Source organism: Toxotes jaculatrix, chromosome 8 (genome assembly GCF_017976425.1).
Source record: "Toxotes jaculatrix isolate fToxJac2 chromosome 8, fToxJac2.pri, whole genome shotgun sequence".
Lineage (NCBI taxonomy): Eukaryota > Metazoa > Chordata > Actinopteri > Toxotidae > Toxotes > Toxotes jaculatrix.
The window spans coordinates 31,154-42,500 of NC_054401.1; the positions used below are offsets into that span (position 1 = coordinate 31,154).

At 49.2% G+C, this 11,347-nt stretch overlaps 1 protein-coding gene across 1 annotated transcript in view; it reads right to left on the reverse strand.

Moving 5' to 3' along the window:
- Nucleotides 1–1,928: 1,928 nt before the first annotated feature.
- arhgef2 (rho/rac guanine nucleotide exchange factor (GEF) 2) overlaps nucleotides 1,929–11,347 on the reverse strand; it is a 16,615-nt gene continuing 7,196 nt past the window's right edge. Inside the window, exons 5-22 of the mRNA XM_041044530.1 lie at nucleotides 11,074–11,206; nucleotides 9,676–9,779; nucleotides 9,269–9,406; nucleotides 8,542–8,792; nucleotides 7,702–7,827; nucleotides 7,429–7,546; nucleotides 7,092–7,340; nucleotides 6,910–6,986; nucleotides 5,504–5,676; nucleotides 5,353–5,420; nucleotides 5,007–5,240; nucleotides 4,845–4,922; nucleotides 4,175–4,230; nucleotides 3,554–3,595; nucleotides 3,301–3,351; nucleotides 2,893–3,183; nucleotides 2,660–2,807; nucleotides 1,929–2,437 (exon numbers count right to left, since the gene is read on the reverse strand). Coding sequence (XP_040900464.1) covers nucleotides 2,388–2,437; nucleotides 2,660–2,807; nucleotides 2,893–3,183; nucleotides 3,301–3,351; nucleotides 3,554–3,595; nucleotides 4,175–4,230; nucleotides 4,845–4,922; nucleotides 5,007–5,240; nucleotides 5,353–5,420; nucleotides 5,504–5,676; nucleotides 6,910–6,986; nucleotides 7,092–7,340; nucleotides 7,429–7,546; nucleotides 7,702–7,827; nucleotides 8,542–8,792; nucleotides 9,269–9,406; nucleotides 9,676–9,779; nucleotides 11,074–11,206 — 2,387 coding nt within the window. The 3' untranslated portion in view covers nucleotides 1,929–2,387. The remainder of the gene's footprint in view (nucleotides 2,438–2,659; nucleotides 2,808–2,892; nucleotides 3,184–3,300; nucleotides 3,352–3,553; nucleotides 3,596–4,174; nucleotides 4,231–4,844; nucleotides 4,923–5,006; nucleotides 5,241–5,352; nucleotides 5,421–5,503; nucleotides 5,677–6,909; nucleotides 6,987–7,091; nucleotides 7,341–7,428; nucleotides 7,547–7,701; nucleotides 7,828–8,541; nucleotides 8,793–9,268; nucleotides 9,407–9,675; nucleotides 9,780–11,073; nucleotides 11,207–11,347) is intronic.

The following is an 11,347-nucleotide window of genomic DNA, read 5'->3' on the forward strand; positions in this document are numbered from 1 at the left end:
TGTCTCTCAGGTTGTTGTGGAATGGTTCACAGATTTTAGAAAAATAAGAGAAAACTCACTTTCCCTGGAAAATCTGATCAAATCAACAAACTTCTGCTGATAAAGTCGTTTTTCTGTTGAACTCATGGACAAGTCGTTTGTAAACAATCAGGATGATTCATGTTGGAAAAGTTAAATCATAAACAGCAGGTTCACTTGTAGAAAGATCATATGATCAACCTGTCACCTGTCATCCTAAAACTGTCTGCTATGAAAACCAAACCTCATCTGTTTTTTTTTTTTTTTTTGTTTGTTTTTTTACATTTTTCCAATTAAAAAGTGAGAAAATCAGCAACGTGGAAAAAGAATCTGTAAACAGTCTCAGTTTGGCACCAGGAGCGACATCTTATCCAAAAACATTCATGAAAAGTTAAACTGTAATGAGATTAGTTCCAGCTGTGGAGCACCGCCTCAGGGAGGTGTGTTCTAACAGATTTGTTTTGACTGTATTTTAGAAATGCAGACATGTGAAACACAGACTGCAGTTCTTCTCTACAACAAACGCTTCATCAGTACTGATGATGGGTGTGTCCTGTATCATGTGACCCAGCTGCAGCTGTTTGTGGCTGGATGCTGATTAAAATGATTTCATCCTAAAGCATTTTCATGACATTCAGTCTGTTTCCTCTACGTCTTGTTTCAGTGCTGCAGGTGAACTCAGCTGATTCAGGATCATTATGATAAACCCTGATGAAACCCAGGTTGCTCCACATCGCCTACACCCTGCTGTGTCTCTTTGACTTTATAATGAAACGTTTGCACATTTTGCAGCAGATGTTGAAGAGATTTTTCTGGTAGTTTCTGGAGTGAGGCAGATTCATGGAGCTGCAGATCAGCCTGACCTGGCTCCGACTCTGAGCTCTTCTCTCTGTGTTCGAACATTTCGACTCAGCTGTTGTGACAAACTGAATCAGATATGATCAGTAAAGCCACAGGTTTGTCCCATCGACCAATCAGTGAGACAGAATGTGTTCAGGTTCTATACAAGTAAAACAAAAACAGCCACGCTAACATGCTAACATGCTAACAGACAGGCGCTCTTCAGCAGTGATCTCAGGCTTCAATCAGGCAGCTGCTCATCTACTCAACATTACATAAGCCCCAGGCCCCGCCCCCCTGCTCCCGCTCAAACTGCTGGAGGATACCTGAGAGTTTACCTGGGGGGTCACCAAAGTCTGCATCATGTTCAGTGTGAATGGACTGGAAATGCTCCGTCCTCTGGGTCTGATGCTGTCAAACAAAAACTTAGATATTTTCAAAACAAGATTTTTGGTTTCACATTTGACAGAAACACAAATGCAGATTATTTTTTACTCATTAAAGTCGAACATGATCTAATGTTTCTACTGCTGCACTAGTTTTAGTTTTAAATTACCATATAAATATAGTTTACACTGAGTAAACACACTGTGTTTGCGACACAGACTGAAACAGATTATCACCCTCAGCTGAGCTTCAGCATTACACCCCTCCCCCCTCCCTCGCCACCCCCCCGCCCCAACCCTCCCACTCCACAGAGTCAAAGTTAAACAGGACTGTCCCTCATACAGCAACTAAAGTGAACACAGCACGCTGTGACAGCGACTGTAGGTATCCAAAGGCATTCTGGGTAATGTAGTGTGTGTCTCCTGTTTGAGTTTCAGTTTGCTTCAAACAAACCAGCTGTCACAGTCCTGACTCTCTGACATCACAGCTACCTCACTCAGTGATTGGTCAGCTGTGTGGCAGTGAGACAGTGGGCGGGGTTTTATTGCTCCAAAATAAAACAGAACTCAGACTCAGAGACTCAGACTCAGAGACTCAGACTCAGAGACTCAGACTCAGAGACTCAGACTCAAAGACTCAGACTCAGAGACTCAGACTTAGACTCAGACACTCACTCAGAGACTCAGAGACTCAGACACTCAGACTCAAAGACTCAGACTCAGAGACTCACTCAGAGACTCAGACTCAGACTCAGACACTCAGACACTCAGACTCAAAGACTCAGACTCAGAGACTCAGACTCAGCAGCAGGATTTAACCCTGACGATGTGTGAACAGTTTGTCTGAAGCAAACTGAGACAGATTCACTGTAGAAACTGCCCCGCCCCCCCCCAACAACAACAGGCCCTATAAAACCACCAAGCCACACCCACAAAACCACATGGGTGGGGCTCCAGCTAATACAATGATGTAAACAGGTCACATGGGTATACTTCCTGTTTCCAATCTAACAGCAACATTAAGAGAGCTGAGATCAAAAGCGTCTGTACAACAGGAAATTGCATCATCTCCAGCTGACAGTGACTGATCACCCAGTGACATCAGCAGAGTCCCTGAGGTTCTCAGGTGGAGGTGTGACGACGTTAACTGGGATCAGCTCCACACTCGCTCTCCTCGGGAATGTCCTGTAGGTCTGAGAGGTCAGAGGTCACAGGTTACCATGGTAACAACCACATTATCTGTGTAACCAAATGTTGTAAATGAACAGCAAACTGAATCCACACACACACTCACACACACACTCACACACACACTCCCGCTCTGATGGAGCAGCGTCATCAGTGCGTAGGTGTCGCGCTCTAACACGTCGTCACACGTCTCAGCAGGAGGCGGGATCAAACCTCCTGATACTCACCTCTGGGGCTGTCAGACCGAGGAGAGATCTTCATCACTTCCTCCTCGTTTTCTTCCTGGAAGCCATCTAATTGGTCGACTGGATCCTGACTGGCCAATGGGACGAGGGGGCGGGGCTCCAGTTCCCTGCTGCCACGCCTCTTGCTCACCTGATGAAAGATACACCTGAGATCAGTCTGGTTCAGATTAGATTCCTGGCAGTCACTTGGCAGTTCAGTAAAACACCTGTCCTACCTGTTCCTCCTTGATGACATCACTGATCTCTCCATTGCCCCTCCTCCTGCCACCTGGCTCTGCCCCCTCCCTGTCAGGCCCCTCCCCTCTCAGACGCAGCCGTGTCACCTCCTCCTGCAGGAGCTCCACCTGCCGCCGCAGCAGCACCGCCTCCCCGCCGGCATCGAGCCCCGTGTCTCGTGATACTGAGCGACTGAGGCGGGGCGCGGGGGCAGAACCTTGGGTAGCGGAAGGGGAGGGACCTGTACTTACTGACAGCTCCAGGATCGAGTCCTGACGAATCACAGCAGCCTGGGGGAGGGGGGGAGGAGTCACAAAGCTTTTACTTTCATAAAGCTTTTACTTTATGAACAACAAACATGCTAATGATCGGTTACTGTGGTCAGTGATTCCGTGTTGTTGTCAGACCTGCAGGGCGTGAAGCTGGACGCTCAGACTGACCAATCGCTGACGGACTTCCTGTGGAGAGGGAAGGTACAGGTGTTAAACCTGCGCTGTCAGTACCCCGACGACCTGCTGCTGTTTCTTACTGGTTATTTATCACTGTTATGTTTTTTGGCCTAACAGGAAGTTGAATTGATTTCTGGGTCACATTATGATCGAGGACTGATGAATTCAGAGACGCGTGCTGGTTGATCAGGAAACAGGAAGTGTCTGTTACCTCGTTTAAGGTTTGGTCCTGCAGCTGGTTACCGTTGCTGTCCTGAGAGACAGAGACAGAAAACATTTACACTCAGAGACAGCGTCCTCTTCCTTTCACAGCCAGGCTCTTATCATCTTACCATGAAACGAAGTTTGTCGTCATCAGACCAGGATCACAGATCGTTCAGTCACATCAAAGCACAGTAAACATGTTTTAGTTCCTTTAATCTGATCTGTGAACAGCTAAAACCTGAACAGTTCATCATGTGTTACCGACTCATATTTGATCAATTGTTTATTTACAACTATTGAAAACACGAGATGTTTGTGCTCAGACATGCATCGGAAAAATACAGCATGAAACATGACACCCAGCATTTCATCCTGAGTCTCTGAGGCTGGAAAGTCCATCTGAAATGTCTCTGGTTTTAGATTCTCAGACAGTCAGGACACACTGGGAGTCTCACACCAGACTTCATACAGATTCTGTCTGTTTTTACACAACCTGTGTCAGTGCTGATTGTTACACACTGACACTAGGTTCTTTTTAGTTTTCTTACATTGTCAGACTTTAGCTGTAGCTTTAATCTGAGCGTGAAACACCTGTGATCACAGGTTAAAGGTGATGAGGGTTTTTTACCTTTGAGGAGCTGCCATTCACCTCAAAGGAACCGTTCAGAGAACCAGAGTCACCATCTGAGAGAGAGAGAGAGAGAGAGAGAGAGAGAGAGAGAGAGAGAGAGAGAGAGAGAGAGAGAGAGAGAGGCAGGTAAAGACACAGGTGAATGTTCATTGGTTCATCAGTCAAACACCAGGGGGCAGTATCATCAGTCTGAGTCTCTGTAACACCTGTGTGTCGTCCACCGCTTCATCAGGGGCCGGTTCATGTGACAGAGGCGGAGCGTGAGCAACACGCAACATGCAACATGAATAAATCCTGTGATATGATCTGAGAGGACTGTCAGTAAGAAGAAGCATCACTCAGAAGTTTCTCACTGAATCAGGAACAAATGACTGACAAATGACATTGGTTACCTTGGCAACAAGACCCAGTAAGAAGTGAACCACTGTGGTAAACCTGAGAACTTGTGTTGTTGTCACTGTGTAAATACCAGGAAAACAAACAAACAAACAAACACGAGGCGGGTGTGACTGAAGCTCTGGGTGAAGGCTGTGGTGTTTGTACTCAGTCGTTCGCTGCAGCTGCTTCTCTGTGACTCATTCAGCTTCATTCACTCATGGCAGCTTCGCAAATTCATGCAAAGGGAAGGGACAGAGGGGACAGAAGGGACAGGACGCGGGTGACTCACTGCTCAGGTCCTGGTTGCCATTGGTTACGGTGGATCTCTGGATGCTGGAGTCCAGCAGCAGGTCTGTCAGTCTGTCCACTGAAACATTGGAAACAGGTTCAGTTCAGTTACAATGAACCAAATCATCAGGTCAGATCAACCTGGCCAATCACAGAGCTCCACCTTCGCTGATGGCGGCGGTGAGAAGCGGCTCGGCCTGAGGAGCGTGAGGCGTGTCGGCCCTGAACAGGTTCCTGCAGGACGAGGAGCCGGAGCAGGTCCTGAAGGAGGAGGTGCTCGCCTCCACACCTCCGTCTTCTTCTGCTCCTCTTCCTGTCGTCTCCACCAGGTCAGAAAACAGAGTCACGCGCTCCTGCAGGAGCTCCAGCACCTCCCTGTCTTTCTGCTGGATATCAGCTGGACAGAGGGAGGAGAGACGGGGGAGAAAAAAATCGATTAGATCCGAAACAGCAGCCAGTTGGTGTAGGAGGTGGAGTAAGAGGAGGCGCAGCAGGAGGAGGCGCAGTACCTCTGAGTCTTCGCTGTAAAGCTTTGTCCTCGGTCTCGATGAGAGGAAACTCGTCTCTGGAGGGACAGCTGTACACAAAACACATGATACTGTGAAGTCCAGAGTACGGGACTACACACTGCAGAGCACTGCGCAGTGCAGCAGCACTGACCTGAGAGCAGCCTGCTGGATCCTCGTCTTCCAGGTCTGACGGTCGTCTTTAGATGAAGCGTGCAGCTCGTACATCTCCGGGGGGGTGGAGGCACTGATCAGGTACATCCCTCTCTCCTGGTTGGCAATGTCTCTGACGATCAGGTTAGTCAGAGAGACCACTGGAGACTTGTCCTGAGACAGACAAACAGGGGGCAGACAGACGGGGACAACTTTATCACAATAAGAAGAGTGGAACTTTTTTTTTTTTTTGAGGGAGGGTCATGTCTGGACTAATGTGGACTCTGTCCTGGATCAGTGGACGCCTGCTGATTCTGAAGGGATTCTAGAGGGGTGACAGGAGTTTGTCTGTCCCAGGGGTCGGCTCCGTCCTCCCTCTGCTGTGATTCTAAATGTGAAGATTCTGGTGATCGTGTAACATGAAAACTTTTTGCGTCACAGCCGTGGACGTGCGACACCCGGCTTATGTCGGTGTGGATTCACTGAGCTTCTCGACACACGGGAGGAAACGACGGATAAAGAAAATGTTTAATGCGACGTGAGCAGATTCATCTGCTTTCACTGCTGATGACACTGCTTCACCTGTGTGTCCAACAGGTGGGAAATATTTTGCAAATATATATTTTACCTTGTTAAGTGAAATAGTCCTTTTTTACTCAGACAGCCGACTGCACGCTGCCGTGCACGTGATGAAGTGATGAAGTTATGAAGTGACGAAGTGATGACGGAGCACAGAAGTTTGGGTTTTTATTTCATAAACACAAGGTTCAAAATGTTTTTGTTCCAAAAAAACGTCGTGTTCTCTGAAGAAGTTCGTCAATTTCATAACTACAACACACTGTAGTTTTTTATACGCAGTTAAAAAAGCGATATATGCAGTGTTATTGGATGTCAAAGGGTTTTGTGTCTCCGGGTGTGTCTCTTTGCTGTGATAGACAGACCACATGGTTTGAGTATATAAGGTTGCCGACCCCTGGTCCGTCCAGTCTACATGTGTTCTGTGGACATTGGGAACGGTTCTGAACTTGTCCCCTGGGGTATCTCGGGCCTGGTTTGGACACCTCAGGACTTTATCTCTGCTTGTGATGATGTGGTTTTGCTGATGGTGGATCCAAGCAGCTGAAACCCTCCTTGGCAGGTGGTGTGGGTTAGAGACAGGGTGAGGAGCTCAGAGGAGGCTCAGAGGAGGGCGACACTTCTTGTTGGAAGGAGTCAACCCCCCGGATGTCCCATCAGACCTGAGACACCTCAGTGATTTAGGAGGGGGCTGGGAGAAGATGTCTGGGGTCCTGCTGCCACCAAGACCCAGAACCCAAAGCTGGTCAAAGACGGATGAAAGGTGATGAACAGAGAGAAGAGGAGGAGGAGGGACATGAGGAAGGTCAGGTTAGACCAGGTGTGACTCACCAGCGACGCAAAGGTGAACTTCTGATCTTTGTCCTGAAGGAAAACCAGGATGTCTGACATAAGCAGCACCTGCACATCTGTACACAAACACAGAGGGTGGTGAACAGATGTAAGCTCCACCCACAGGCTTATGTGTGACATCACAGCAGGTAAACAGGTGATATGGTATCAACTTCCTCTACCTTTCATCCTGGAGCCCTGGACCTTCCAGAGGAGGGTCCCCTCGTGGAGGAGCCTCCTCCTCAGCAGCTCTCCTCCTCTGAACGCTCCCCCTCCCTGGACCTCCGCCTGGGCCCGGGGGTCCAGGCGGGCCTGGATTTCCTGCAGCCTCCTGGTACGGTCTAACTCCAGCACCTCCTGGTCAACCGAGCTGATCAACTCTTTCAGGAGCTGCAGCGCCCGGCTCAGACCCTGCGCCTCCTCTTCGTTTCCTGCAGGAGACCAAAAGGACATGATGGCACCAGAGGTCAGAGGCCAAAGGTTATCAGAAGTTAGACGCCATCAGAGGTCAGAGGTTACCTTTGGTGTTGTCGAGGATTCGTTGGATGAGGACGGGGTACTTTGTGATGCGTTGCGTGACCAGCAGGATACACTCCTGGACGCCATGACGACGCAGAAGAGGACCACGACAGACGCGCTGAGCATTATGGGACGAACAGAAACACAGGTACTCAACATCAACCCAGAAATACCAGATCTAAACTGGTTTAAACAGATTTACACCAGTTCAAACCAGGCCTAAACCAGTTAAGTCAAGTCTAAACCAGCTAAGGTTCTGGTTCTGGTTCTCACCCTGATGAACTGCTGCAGTCTCCGGTCTCGAGTTAAAACCTCTTTGTAGAGTTTCACAGCTTTCGGGTGTCGACTGCAGAACTCTGAGTAAAGTTTCCTCATGTCGTCAGCACACTGACCTGAAAACTGCACACACACACACACACACACACACGTTTGAAAGAAACAGCTTAAAGGCTCCTGTTGTGTGTGAGTGTGTAACACCTGTCCAGGTGCTTCAGGTGAAACTGACGGTTTCCTGTTGTTTCCTTTTCTGTTGAGTGGAACAGATAAACTGAGTCTCAGTGTCAGAGACTGCAGAGACATGTCTCCTCACAGGGACCAGCTTTTTTATTTACCTGGACTCAGTTTTTTTTCTTTTTTTTTTTCAGGTGTCTCTGTACCTGTCTGCAGGTGTCTCTGTCTGTGGTCCTGGCTCCGTCTCTAACACATGACTGTGAGGAGGAGACTCATGTTGGATTCATATTCTCTGCAGACTGTGATGAAATAATGTCCAACCCTGACAGCTGTTTGCTCCTGTGCTCTGTCTCCTATCACAGCTGTAACCTGCTGAGCACAGTGTCCACTCACTGTTCTGGGATCTGAATGCTGTCCCTCTAAGATCGTCCACTTCCTGTGTGTATCATGATCTATAAGCTGCATGTCTTTCTCCTCCTCTCCTCCATTCCCAGCTGTCCTATCTTCCTCCTCTTCCTCCTCTCACCCAGCCCGGCCCTCAGCAGGAGGGTCCCCCATATGAGCCAGGTTCACAGGGAGCTGTGTCTGCTGATCTGGGGACAGACTCTGGGTCTCTGACTGAGGACAGAGCTGTATAAATAGAACTGAACTGTGCCGTCGTACCTGTCTGAGCAGCAGGTCTCCGATGCTGCGGACGATGAAGTTGTTGGAGCTGCCGTCCATCAGTCCTTCCTTCCTCCTGTCCAGCAGCTCTGACAGGAAGTTGGAGTGGAGCTCCAGCAGCTGGTCCAGACAGGGGAAGATGGTGTGAACTACACCCGCCTCCAGCATCACCTCCTCCAGCATCCCCCGCCGGTACACCCCCTCCATGATCCGTAACGTCCGCAGGTGGTGGAACTCTGTCTGGATCAGCTCTGAGAGACAGACAAGAAACCAGATCCTGATGTGGTTGTCATAGTAACAGACACACAGAGGAGACTCAGTCCTGACCACATGGAGGCACTTCAGTTCAGCCATGATGAGACAGAAAGCTCCTCTCTGCTCACAGTGACACTCTGAGCCTGAGCTAAGCCTGACTCTGAGTCTGAGTCTAAGTCTGACTCTGAGTCTGACTCCGAGTCTGACTCTGACTCTCACTCTGAGTCTGACTCCGACTCCGAGTCTGACTCTCACTCTGAGTCTGACTCTGAGTCTGACTCTGACTCCGAGTCTGACTCTGAGTCTGACTCCGACTCCGAGTCTGACTCTCACTCTGAGTCTGACTCTGACTCTGACTCTGACTCTGAGTCTGACTCTGAGTCTGACTCTGACTCCGAGTCTGACTCTCACTCTGAGTCTGACTCTGAGTCTGAGGTATTATCATATGTTGTGTAAACACAGATGTCTGTACCATAGATGACGTCCTGCTGTTTGATGAGGTCTTTGTGCAGCGTCTGCAGGAAGCTCGGTTCCACGGCCATGCTCCAGCTGTCGGCCTGAACACAGCTGCCCTCCACCTGCAGCTTCTCCAGCAGAGCGCTCCACTCACCTACGTACAGTTCACAACACGTACGACACAAACAAACATTCGTCATCACGTGTTCAGGTTCATGAGTTTCTGATGTAACATCCTGATCCGCCGGGTTCACATGTTCTCGCCATGCAGCTCCCCCTGCTGGTCGCAGGCGTTCCTCTGAGCTGTGGAGCCAGAACCACTGAGGAGGATCCAGGTTCTGGAAACAACCTCGGACCAGGTTTAAATTATTCTGACTGCAGTTTTCAGGACGAGCAGCGATCACTGACGCATCATTTACACACCTTCATCAGTCAGAGACTCCATGGACAAGGTCCTGCTCCTGAAGTTTAAAGACTCCGTGGACTGAGACAGAATCCTCCTGAGACCTGCAGAGTCCTCGGTCCCGCTGAGAGACAGACAGGTGAAAGAGAGAGAGACAAGTGGACAAATGAAACATCACCCGTTCTAATGTTCCTCAGCAGAAAAGAACCGATTATTTAAAGGAGCAGTTTGCAGTAAAATGACAAACTCCACACATCAGAGACAGTCGAAACACATTCTACTGACTTTCACTGTTTCTCAGCCGTACATGAGAACATGACCAGAATTCACCAGAGTAACTTCAGCCAAACACATGTTCTCTAACAGCAGCTGTGTCCAACACGCCTGAGTCAGTCGAGTGAATTGAACCAGGGCCACAGCAGCCAGCGGGAATGGTTCACGCTCATCTGGCGTGATGTAGCATCGAACCCGGCACAGACCACTGTGGACAAGACCACAGGCCACAGACATGAGGGGACAGCAGGCGATACAGACAGGGAAGAAGCTGGAAAGGTGGAGTGACCTGATCCACAGACACGGGGTCAGAAGGTTTGGTATATCATGAAATCAAACAGCTTCCATCACTGGAGGAGGGAGTGGGTATCACCCTCCGCCAGCAAGAGAGAAAAGTTTTCCTGGTGAGGACAGTGACAGCTTCAGCTCCAGGACCAAAAGCCAGGGGGACACTAACCCCTGAGGAAACGGAGGCCTGACCAAATCAGACCAGGACAACCTCCCGATGGTTGAAGGAAACATCTTGTTTTGCATCATTGCTCACAGGATGTTAAAACTGACTGACACGTCTGTGCAAGAAGTCCATCCACCCGCCAATGGAACGACGCAGGAGCAACCAAACGAGCTGTACGGGGGACAACGCCTTAAGTCTCGAGAGCGACTACTTCCCATTCGAGCTTACGTGGACGACTCAACCGTCCCATGTACAAACCGACACTCTGACTCCTGCTGTGTGGACTGTTTCCATGTCTCTGGCTTTACCACATAATAATGAAGTTAAATAATAAAACACAATCACAATAAAGTTTATTTGTCGATCTATTCCCACAAGATTCCCATCGACAAAGTCTAGAAGCTGGAGACATCGATGAGCTCTGACATGAGACAGTGGCGTCCATCTTACCTCAACATGGTGGGAGGCGAGCAGCGACTCCAGCTAACGAAAAAAAATCCTGTAACTTTTCCGTAGAATGAGCCTTTTTCAGGTATCGAGTAATTGGTTCACCTACAGGTAGATGGAAGGGGTAAAAGCAGGGCCACACCTGGGACACCTGATGTCACCGGGTGGACACTGACTACTGAACCACAGAAGTTGAATGAGTAGTCCTCATTCAACAGGAAATCACAGCTTAGCTCAGTCTCACCCTGCGATGTTATTGGTGGAGACACTCTTAGCGAGCGAGAGTCCGGAGCGAACCCGTCTGGACCCGAGGAAGGACTGGCGAAGACTGTCGGAGGGATAGATGGCCGAGCTCGGACGCTCCTTCATCATCGGAGCTGGAGACAAAACGAACAGAAGAAGAAACAGTCGTCACAAAAATGGCTCTGGATCCAACATTTCCCATAAGCCAACTGGATAATGTCGTTCATTGTGTCTGCCAGACAGGTAGACAGGCAGGAAGACAGGTAGAGAAACAG